This window comes from Populus euphratica, unplaced genomic scaffold (assembly GCF_000495115.2).
Source record: "Populus euphratica unplaced genomic scaffold, PopEup_1.0 scaffold1802.1, whole genome shotgun sequence".
NCBI lineage: Eukaryota > Viridiplantae > Streptophyta > Magnoliopsida > Malpighiales > Salicaceae > Populus > Populus euphratica.
Window position 1 is genome coordinate 16,723 of NW_011501634.1, and position 12,007 is coordinate 28,729.

The 12,007-nt window shown below is 29.0% G+C and overlaps 2 protein-coding genes across 2 annotated transcripts; both read left to right on the top strand.

Annotated features, from left to right (window-relative positions):
* Window positions 1-156: 156 nt before the first annotated feature.
* LOC105118192 (senescence-specific cysteine protease SAG12-like) lies at window positions 157-973 on the top strand. Its single transcript, XM_011016085.1, has one exon. It carries the CDS (start codon window positions 227-229, stop codon window positions 818-820), a length of 594 nt encoding a protein of 197 aa, XP_011014387.1. The 5' UTR covers window positions 157-226; the 3' UTR covers window positions 821-973.
* An 8,195-nt stretch (window positions 974-9,168) lies between these two features.
* On the top strand, window positions 9,169-11,007 carry LOC105118193 (senescence-specific cysteine protease SAG12-like). The gene is made up of 2 exons (XM_011016086.1): window positions 9,169-9,671; window positions 10,343-11,007. The coding sequence occupies exons 1-2, from the start codon at window positions 9,236-9,238 to the stop codon at window positions 10,927-10,929; spliced, it is 1,023 nt and encodes a 340-aa protein (XP_011014388.1). The 5' UTR covers window positions 9,169-9,235; the 3' UTR covers window positions 10,930-11,007.
* The last annotated feature ends 1,000 nt before the right edge of the window (window positions 11,008-12,007 follow it).

The following is a 12,007-nucleotide window of genomic DNA, read 5'->3' on the forward strand; positions in this document are numbered from 1 at the left end:
AAGTGTAACAATATCAGATCCTTTTAAGTAATTAAGACTTGAGAAAAACTAGAGTCCGCTTTGATATAATTCATAAATAATGACCTTCATAAACTTGTTTGTATATAAAGTGGGGATATATAATTACTCCTAGTATTCTTTAATTGCCATAAGTAAATACGGGAAGTTTCACAGAGTTCTGATCCCTGCTTCGATGATTCTGCTCGTTGATTTATAATTATGTTGAATGGTAGGATGTTGCTGGGCATTTTCCACAGTGGCAGCAATAGAAGGAATTATAAAGCTTAAGACAGGCAAGTTAATATCATTATCAGAGCAACAGCTTGTGGACTGTGATGTTGGAAATAAAGGCTGTGGAGGTGGTATCATGGACAACGCTTTCCAATATATTATACGAAACGGAGGGCTAGCAAGTGAAGATAATTACCCCTACCAAGGAGTAGATGGCACTTGCAATAGCGAGAAGGCATCATCTATTGAAGCAGAAATAACTGGGTATGAAGACGTGCCACAGAATAATGAAAACGCTCTCCTGCAAGCTGTGGCCAAACAGCCAGTATCTGTTGGTATTGACGGTGGTGGGCAGGATTTCCAGTTTTATAAAAGTGGTGTCTTCAAAGGGGATTGTGGGACAGAGCAAAACCACGCCGTTACTGCAATTGGATATGGTACTGACAGTGATGGGACTGATTATTGGTTGGTGAAGAATTCGTGGGGAACCAGTTGGGGTGAAAGCGGGTATATGAGGATGCAAAGAGGCATCGGTGCTAGCGAGGGCCTATGTGGCGTTGCCATGGATGCTTCTTATCCGACTGCATGAGTAAACGTCAAGGGTCGTGTGATTAATCTTATACTAAATATATAGTACTTGATTATATAGATACCGTTTGGAAAGTTTGTATACACACTTAGTGTGTATTTGATATTGTAATAGTTTCTAAGGATATGGTTTGAAAAAAATAAATTTAAAAAAGTTATGTTTTACTTAAAAATATGATTGAAATTATTATTAAATAAAAAATAATTAAAAAATATTTAGTTAAAACAATTGTCAAAATATGTTGTCATATTCCAATTATTTTTGTGGATAAATCTTAATTTAATTTATGTAGTAGTTAAATGTGTTATATAAAATATGATTGATGTAGCAGAATGAATTGTGATATAATGAGTTCAAGAAAATTAGATAATAAATAAAACATGAATTAATTATTTATTAAAATATAACATGTTGAGTTAATAATTTAAAATCCTGGAGGCTTTGCTCAAATTTTGATCATTCTCCAATCATAAAAAAATATTACATTGTTTTGGGAAGTATTACAAGGAGATTGTACCTAAATAATTGATGATGTTAAAGATGTATTAAAGATATAGTACGCTTGATTAAAGCATCAAGAGTAAACTAGAAATTATCTAGGAGCATTTCTATTTTTGATCTATTTTGTGTTGGTTTTGGGGTTGAAATTTTTTTAAGGCCCATTTCTCTATTCTATAAATAATTTATGTTAAAATTAATTGTCTTAAAATCTTAATAAATAAAGAAAGAGGACAACTAGAAGTGGTTTAGAGGGCAACTTTTCAATTTCATTTAGATGTTTGTCTACGTGGTTTTACTATGTTTTATATAAAATTTAAATTTTTTCATTTCAAATTAATATTTTGAATTTTTTTAATATCTTGATATTAAAAATAAATTTTAAAAAAAAATTATTTTAATATTTACACACAAAAAAAAGACAAACATTGTAAAAAAAATAAAATCAATATCACAATATCAAGTATTATCTAAATGTGAATTCACCACTTGTTTGAATTGTGAAGTCTTGCCCATCTCACGAATGAAAGCACAACATTCAACAAGCAAATAGGATCCAAAAGCGAAATTCTGCAAGATTGAATTCAACCATTAAGAAGAAACCAAAGCCCCCCATGGCCATATTCATAAAAAAAACACAATAAGAGGAACCTTCATGTTTTTTATCTTTTTTACATTCAAACTTATCTCAGATAAAAGATTAACAATCCCATCAAACCCATGAATACAGCCCAAAGAAGAATTTATCTCAGATTAACAAAGCCTTGGCCCAAACTTATTAACATTTATGAAAGAAGATTTAAACCCGACACGACGTAGATTGACGCCCACAAACCATCACATGCAGCCCAAGCCTCACTAAAAATCAAACCCGTGTGTTTGAGCCATCCTTTTTCCCAAACCCCCAGCCTCCCACCGCTTCTCCACGAAATACAGAAGTCTTTTATGAACATAATCACGCAAGTTATAAATTTATTTTTCATGACAAGTTGACTTTCCATACAAGATTCAAGGAATTAATCTCTTTTGATGGCATTTGTCAGAAGAACAAAGACCATTTCATCAAGTTCAATCACATTTGGGGTCTTAGCTAAGCAACAACATTGAAAATAAAAAATTCTTTTTAAAGTTAACTTAGCCTTGGCTTAGTTTCACGGAGAGAGCCAACAACACATTATGTGTAAATTTAGATGAGTGAAGAAATTATTCAACACATGAGCTATAACTGGGAACCATATAATTTAATCATAATGAACAGAATGGAGAGAAGACTGTAGGAAAAACAAAGTAAATTATACAAGGAGAAACACTCATATCAAAATAATAAAACCCCCTCCTCGATATATATTATAATCATAATTTGATTAAAAATAAATTGTTCATGCATGGACTAACTAGCTAGTGGAATTCTGTTCTTGGGCTGGGGATTCCAAATTATATAGAAGTTTCTATATTGGAGCAAGCTATAATTTCAAATATCTCTACAATCCATATTCATATCTAGTGTAAAAAGTATGCTAGCTCCTCTAGGTTTTACTCTAACACGTGAGAAGAAATATTGTGAATTTGTTTATTTTTTTTAATCCTTCACTTTTTTTGTAATTCAATTATTAATTTTTTTTCTTTAATTTCATCATTCTATATTAAATTAGCTTTAAATTGAACTTCATAATTTATTTTGATTTGTTTTCAATGAGGTTATTTAAATGTCAAAGAATATCCCAAGATTATATTGATGCTTGATATTATATGTATAAAAAAAACACTCAATTTTGTTGCTTGTGAAAAAAATAAAAACAATTTTAGAGGACCAAATTTAACAAAGACGAAACAATACAAGGCTTCTTTGTCTACTTTTCAAAACCATGCCTTATGAAGAACTTATGCCTAAACATTTTGAGCAAATTTATTTTCAATCCCTTTCCTTTGATAATTTAACATTTTGGTCTAAAAATTTATTTTATTTATATTTCAGTCTCGGAGTTGAAAAGAGAAGAGAGAAAATCATTGAAAAGCATGAATTAGAGATAAAGTTGTTAATTTATCACATTTCAATCATAAAAGTCAATCTTTTGTGTTAATAGATTTCATTCAACAAAAAAAGTTTCATTGAGGTGTTTTTTGACCTTTATCTTACCAAAAAATGTTTTTTAAGTGTTTTCAATGCAAAAAAAGTTAAAATAGTTTTTTTTTTCTTCTAGATTCATATGTTAGAAACATGACTTTTTAGCCACCATGAATAGCTAGTGTTTGACAATAAACAATGTATCATTTGCCACTGCATATAATGTGTTGTTTAATTTTTTTTTAAAAAAAATATTGGAAAGACAACACGTCATCGACCTACTCTAACTAAAAAAATAAAAATAAATTAGATATAGACCTACCCTTGCAAGCTCTCCTTGCACTGGATCTACTTTTGTTTTGGTTTTTTTTTTAAAAAACCAATTTTGGTCTTGGAGACCAAAGGTTGTTAGAATATTTATTTTTGAGCCCTATGTTGTTGTTTTTTAATTATAATTAGTTAAATAAAATAAAAAAGTTACTTTTAGGATATCATTCCGTTAAATACCATTTATTTTTAAAAAATAATATTATAATATCTTTTATTATATTAGCAAGCATTGTTTGTGTGCATCCTTTATTGATTTTTTTTAACCATTTTTTTCTTAAAGTTTAATCAAAATCATTTATTATGATAAAAATATTGTTTTTTAAAATTCTGTTTCTTTTTATTCAATGAGCTACGCTTGTTATAGAAAAAGATTTAGTAAAAAGAATTACATTATGAATCACAAAGGTAGGTTTCAAAAAAAAAAAAACAATTTAGTTCCAAAATTTTATTCATTGTACTGCGTGCTAATGCATTTTTATATCCATTTGATTGGTTAAAAAATAGATTTCAATTTTTTTTTGTGACATCACATGAAAAGTATGTTATTCTTTTATATTTGCATAAAAAATATCAAAACTTTATTGTTTTATTTATACTAACACTTGGTTTTAAGGTTATGATAAGTTGTTGTTTAAAAATAATTATTCTGATAAAAGAAAAGTCTCAAAAAAGGGTTAATTAAAGAGATGTCTTTTATCCTTATTTCATTCCTTTAAAAGTTTTTTTAATAAAAAAACCATTAATTTCCTCCATGTCTCAAAATGCTATATTAAAAAAATGATGATAAGAAAAGGAAGAATTATACTATAAAGTTATTTTGTTTTGTTGAAATTTAAATTAGTGCTCTTCTTTTGAAAGAAAAAAAATATTTCAACATACAATTAGATAAAAATTTTGAAGAATTTTCCAAAAAATAAGATAAAATATCTTTATCTATATTTATCTCTTAATTTCTTGACTTAGTCTTAAATTAAAATTAACAAATTTTTAATATTTATTGACACATAATTCTCAATTAATTTTGTTAAATGTGTGCATCAAGTTTTCTTGACTATGGAAACATATTGATAACACCTATATTTTTTTTAAATATATATATATATTTATAGGACCCATGGTAAAATACAAGTAAATTGATTAGCGAAAACTAACATTAATAGAACTTAATTAACCAAAACTACAACTCTTGGGGAAAAAAAACATTTTTCACCCAAACTCGGTCATGTTCATTAGTACAATGTAATAACAATTTTGTTCTTGCCATAAAAAATAATTGAACTAGCTATTGATGGTTGAACTAGCTGTTGATGGTTGTAAGGTCGGTGCAGAAGGTTCATTTATTATTAGTAAATTGTTCGAGATACAAGTAAATCTTTTTTTCATTTTAAAATCACAATGAAACAACTAAAATATCCAAGGAAGCAAAACATTTGGAGTTGGCGTGTAAGAGCATTTTCTTCTTTTCACACTAGTATTGTGGTGATAATTATGATGGATAAGAGGCAATTTAGTATTTTAATAAATATAAAATATACTTGAAAAAAGTAACTGGTACATGCAAGGCACTTATTAGCACATGGGAGGCCTGATAAGCGCCTCGTGGAGGTAAAAAAAAAAAATACTCTTTTATTATATCGCTAAAATCCTCGCAACTTCCTTTTCCTGTTAGAGCATTGCTTGTAATCATTGGTGAGGTGGTTTTTCTTTGGTAACACTTTCTTTCTTTTTCCCCTTTTCTCTTATCTCCTCCACTCAAAATTCTTGCTAGCCATGCAAAATGTTTTAGTGGTCCTTTCGTTTATTAAGATTTTAAATTTGGCCCTTTGATAAAATTTTAATTTGTTTCAATTTCATCCTTCAATCAAAATTTATGATATTTTGTTTTTCAATTTAATCCTCATTGTTTTGATTTAATTTTGCTTCTTTTGTTAAATTAATTTTTCTTTTAAATTTTAGCCTTCAATAAAAAAAAACTAGTTTCCCTCTAATATCATTATTCTTTTAATTTTAATTTTTTATTTTAGATCCTTTTGTATAATTGAATTTTTTAAAATTTTATCCCTCAACATTTGATTGATTAGGCATTTAAACTCATGGTTTTTCCAGGTGAAGTGCTTCCGGTCTAATAACCTGAGTCTTAGGTTTGGAAAGTTAATGCCCATTGATATTGTTTTTTTTTTTATAATTAATTTTTCTTTTTGATACCATCATTTGACATTTTATATATATATATATATTAGGCTTTGTAATTCTCTGTTTTTTCTTTTCTTTTCTCTTGGGTTATCATTGTTTCATGACCTGAGCAAGTTTTATAGGTTATTTCAGGTTGACTTGGTCTTTTTTATAGAACCATTTTTTTAAAAAAAATTTAATCTTTTTTCAGTCACATCCTTCAAAATATTGTTTCGTCCTTCTATATTTAAATATTTGGAATTGAGTTATATTGCTTTTTTTCTTTTAAAAAAAGGTTTGTTTTGTTGTCAGATTATCATAATTACTTTTTTTTGGTTTATTGAATATCATTGTTTTTTTAAAAAAAAAAATAAAATAAAATAAACTTATTTAATAACTCTAATTGTAAATTTAATTTTTAAACATGCTTGCACAGCCCGAACGTCATTTTTTTTTATATGAGAATAAATAACCCTATTGTGAAGAGTGGATCGTTAAGTTAGTGTTTTAGCTAAAGTATTAATTTAAGCAACCTCAAAATTTCATAATAAAGTTTTCTTCCTTGGAATTATTGTGAAATCAATGAAAATTTAGTTTTGATCCATTCAATATCACAAAATAAAAATTATTCTAAGCTGTGTCTAGACTGTTCTAAATGGAATATTAATTACATCCACAAAAATAAAGGAATCTAAACTTATTGATGGTTGGGTTTTGGAATTTATGGTTTTGGTTTTCTAGGTGGAGTTCTTCTAGTCTAATAGTTTAGCCTGAATTACAAGTTTAAAAAGTTAATGCATATTAATAATATTTTTTTATAACTAATTTTTGTTTTAATACAATCATTTGATATATATATATATATATAAGTTTCGTATTTTTTTTTGTTTTGTTTTTTTGGATTCTCATTATTTTATGATTTTGGAATACGAGTTTGGTATATTAATATGATTTAACTCGATTTTTTTAAAGAGCCATTTTTTTTAAAAAAAAACTGGCAACAAGAAGAAGAAGATTGGAAGTTGTAACCCATGGGATGTGCTGGTCTGTCCCTCTTATCAAAATCTAAGCCCCAAATTTCCACTGAGCTTCTTGACTCCTGTGGTTGGACCCCTAGGACCCTTCCTTGGTTGCCGTGATTTGCTCTCTTCTAGTACCTTTTTTTTTTAAAGATCTCATCTAAGTCTTGATTCATTTATTCCTTGTTCACACAAGCCGGTGATTATGCAAGTTTGATGCTTAATTTTGTAATGAGCATGCGTGATTAATGGTTGAACCAAAGAAGTACCAGTTTCTTTCGTCTTTCACTTGAGTTGACTTTGCATTTGCATACTATGATCTGCCTTCCACGTAGAATTTATGTTGGTGGGCGCAATGTAAAGATGCATGGCATGATTATTTGACATAAACAGATGGGCTTGCGTGAAATTGTGGGCTTGCGTGAAGAATATAGATAATGATATAAATAGGTTAAGTATGAAGTGATAAATATTTTAAGTGATAAAGAATGAATAATAATTTTTTTAAAAAAATATAGAGGAGGAAAAGAAAAAACTAAAATAAAACATTACAAAAGAATGAAAATAAGAGAAAATAATGAAGGTAAAAAGACACTGTAGAAAAAGGAAAAAAAATCTAAGTAATTTTTACTTTCTAAAAGAAATAAAAACTACAAATTTGATATCATTACAATAAACAAATTAAAAAAAATTATATTCATGTTATTTCTCTAACACCCTCATTAAACATAGAATGTTAAAATATGAAATTTTACACATTATCATTAAATACAAACTTTTATTATGGCTAATGTTTTTAACACTTATACACTTGGTCATGCTTATTTATTTATTAACAATTCAACTAAAATTTTAGTAAAGTTTCTTGTATCAAGTTATTCACTGTTCTTTTCATATTACAAGTTATTATCATAAACATGGTTTAGCTTCTAATAATTTGAGCCGCGGGTTTAGAAAGTTAATGGATATTGATTTTTTTTTTGTATAATTAATTTTTATTTTAGATATCATCAATTGACATTGTTTATATAAACTTTATAATTTTCTTTCTTTTCTTTTCTTTTGAGTTATCATTATTTAATAATCTGGATAGCAGATTTGACAAATTAATCTAGGTTGAGTCAGTTTTTATATAGAGTTTTTTTTTTTAAAGAAATTTTAATTTTTTTTCAGTCTTTTCCTTTAAAATTTCATTTTGTCCTTCTATATTTAATTGGTTGCGAATTGAGCTATATTATTTTTTTCCTTTTGAAAAATGATTTTTTTTGTTGTTAGATTATTGCAATTATTATTTTTTTGGTCTTTTCAATATCATTGCTTTTAAAAATCAATTTTAATTACAAAAAAAATCTTTATACGGGTATCAACTTGGTGGACCGGGTTTTTTGATTAAAAATACCAGTTTTGACTAAAAATAGTCTGAAACTCATTTTTTTATCGCGGTCGACATGGAGGAACCCGTATTGACCCAGTGGACTCGGTTTTGACCGAAAATGATGGTTTTGACCCAAATGACTCGAAACTTATTTTTTATCGCGGTCGACATGGAGGAACCCGTATTGACCCAGTGGACTCGGTTTTGACCGAAAATGATGGTTTTGCCCCAAAACGGCCCGAAACTCTCGGTCGACATGGTGGAACCCGTATTGACCCGGTGGACTTGGTTTTAACCAAAAATGATGGTTGAGACCCGAAACGGCCCGAAACTTATTTTTTTTATCCCGTTAAACTCTTTTTTTTCTTCTCTTTTTTTATTTATTATATTTTTTTGTTATGAATAATAAGATAAAATAACATTTAAAATTTTTTAGTGAATTCAAAATTGGGTTACAACACTAAATATAGAGTGATAAGTATTTCAAGTATAATGAATTAAAAAAAAATTCAAAAGAAGTATAAAGAAAAAAAAGTTAGCCAACAAAAATAATTTTGGTTTTTTTTATTTAAAAAAATGCTGTTTGGTTTGGTTTAGGTTTCTCAAATCAAAAACAAAACAAAAATGAGCCAAACAGATTTTCTTTAATTTTTCCATTAAGTATTTTCAATTTAATATTTTTCTATTAAGAAAAGTACAGAGATCATGGAAGTTTGAACTCCGAATCTTGATGCTACACTAAAGATACCTTTCCTACATTTCCATTCAAAAATAACTCCAAATTTGACTTCCAAACGTCTTCTAAGCCCCAAACGTAGAATTAAGACTAGTCACATAGCAAGAAGCTGGTTACAAAACTGGGTCTATAAAACCCCATTGCGCTGTTTTGAATTTGTTGTGCCAATAAAAAAACACTCACTTACAAGGCTGCAGACGCATATACTCTTATACGTACCATGGCCGCAAAAAAATGCAATACTCATATTTTTCTGCCATTTCTCCTTATTTTAGCTGCATGGGCAACAAAAATAGCTTGTCGTCCTCTGGATGAGCAGGAATATATGTTGAAGAGGCATGGAGAATGGATGGCTCAATATGGACGTGTCTATGGAGACATGAAAGAGAAGGATAAACGATACTTGATTTTCAAGGAAAATATTGAACGTATAGAAGCATTTAACAACGGTTCTGACCGCGGATACAAGCTTGGTGTGAACAAATTCGCAGACTTGACCAATGAAGAATTTCGTGCTATGTATCATGGGTACAAGAGACAATCATCCAAATTGATGTCTTCATCATTTAGATATGAAAATCTAAGTGACATACCAACTTCAATGGATTGGAGAAATGCTGAAGCAGTCACCCCAGTTAAAGACCAAGGCAGATGTGGTAAGTATACTTAATAATTTATATTTTATAGGTTAAATCTTTTATCAATTATGATAACTACGTGGTTTTGGAGCTCGGCAAACATCACCAATTAGGCAATGTTTTGCTCAGATCTTGTTTGTTTATCACAATCAAGTCACTACCCTAGAAAACCTGAACCAACTTCGACCACCGTGGATTCGTAGCTTGAAGATCGGTCTAAAAAAATATTATAAAAAATATATGTCAATCAACTTTTATTTTTTTAGCTTTTTACGCTTAAAAATCACTATTATAAAAAATATATTCACGCTTAATTAAATAATCATAAATCACTTAATATTTGTTATATATATATATATATATATATATATATATAGAAATAAAGTCGCATAACAACACTAACGTCTTTGGTTGTGCAGTTAAAAAATAATGAGAGATTTTTTATCTTAAATAAAAAAATGGACCCCATAAAGTGTAACAATATCAGATCCTTTTAAGTAATTAAGACTTGAGAAAAACTAGAGTCCGCTTTGATATAATTCTTAAATAATGACCTTGATAAACTTGTTTGTATATAAAGTGGGGATATATAATTACTCCTAGTACTATTCTTTAATTGCCATAATTAAATACGGGAAGTTTCAAAGAGTTCTGATCCCTACTCGTTGATTTATTATGTTGAATGGTAGGGTCTTGCTGGGCATTTTCCGCAGTGGCAGCAATAGAAGGAATTATAAAGCTTAAGACAGGCAAGTTAATATCATTATCAGAGCAACAGCTTGTGGACTGTAATGCTGGAAATAAAGGCTGTCAAGGTGGTTTCATGGATACTGCGTTCCAATATATTATACGAAAAGGAGGGCTAACAAGCGAAGAGAATTACCCCTACCAAGGAGTAGATGGCACTTGCAATAGCGAGAAGGCAGCATCTATTGAAGCAGAAATAACTGGGTATGAAGACGTGCCACAGAATAATGAAAACGCTCTCCTGCAAGCTGTGGCCAAACAGCCAGTATCTGTTGGTATTGACGGTGGTGGGCAGGATTTCCAGTTTTATAAAAGTGGTGTCTTCAAAGGGGATTGTGGGGCAGAGCAAAACCACGCGGTTACTGCAATTGGATTTGGTACTGACAGCGATGGGACTGATTATTGGCTGGTGAAGAATTCGTGGGGAACCAGTTGGGGTGAAAGCGGGTATATGAGGATGCAAAGAGGCATCGGTGCTAGCGAGGGCCTATGTGGCGTTGCCATGGATGCTTCTTATCCGACTGCATGAGAAAATGCAAGGGTCGTGTGATTAATATTAAACTAAATAGTAAAAAGTGTGTGGTACTTTATTATATGTACGGTTTGGAAAGTTCGTAAACACCGTATTTGTTACTATGTAGCTTTTACGGTTGTGTTTAAAAAAATAGATTTTAAAAAAATTATTTTTAGTTGTTGTTTGTTATATTTAAATATGTGTTTTGTTAAAAATATAGTTAAAATTATTATTAAATAAAAAATAATTAAAAAGTATTTGGTTAAAAATATTATTAATAATAAAATGACTAAAAAAAACATATAGTAATTTTGTAGTTTTGAATTATATTATTCTGCATAGGATTATCAATATGTCATTAATACAACACTGCAATGTTCATATCCTATTTTTATTATTTTATTAAACTAGGTATAATCTCCTCTTGAACATAATCAATTTGAGAACATCTCTAATATCCGTTGCTTTGCTAGCCTATAATGACATCAGTTAAAAAATCTTCTCTTCTCTCGAGCTAACATTCAAGTAACTGCAAAATAAAAGAAATGAATGTCGTAGATATGCTCAAGGTATTGAAAGTTTGTTAGTTACCGATATTAAGATCTTGTTTGTAACTTCATCGACATTAGTAGATTATAGAACCCTTATGTTTTATATCTTATAAGAACATAATTGATGTTGTATATTTTATGAGATTTTGGGATTATAACATATATATTAAATATTTAATATAATTATTTTTATGCTACGAATTTTATGAGATGTTGGGTTTAAATATTAGTTAAATCCATGATTATCTAATGTAGAATTTTTTGTTGATACTTATTGCATATATGCGGTGTCATGATGATTATCCACTTTGTTGATTTGGGTATTTATCCAGGTAATCAGGAAAATAGGACAGGTAAGAAATTCTAGTTTTTTATCCGTGGAAAGCACGAATGAAAACCGTCACCTAGTCTTTTAGTCACTAGAAAGCCTAACTGGTCTCAAAGATTGGGCACAGGGACTAGTTGTATAAAAGAAAGGTATTAACACTCTAAATATATCTTACCTAAAGTAAGCTGTATTGTTCAATTATCTTTTATAAAAG

Excerpts from the sequence above, each read along its gene's own strand:
- LOC105118192 (XM_011016085.1), top strand. The coding sequence starts at position 227 with ATGGTAGGATGTTGCTGGGCATTTTCCACAGTGGCAGCAATAGAAGGA.
- LOC105118193 (XM_011016086.1), top strand. The coding sequence starts at position 9,236 with ATGGCCGCAAAAAAATGCAATACTCATATTTTTCTGCCATTTCTCCTT. Across the intron at positions 9,672-10,342 it reads TAAAGACCAAGGCAGATGTG|GGTCTTGCTGGGCATTTTCC; the intron begins GTAAGTATACTT and ends GTTGAATGGTAG.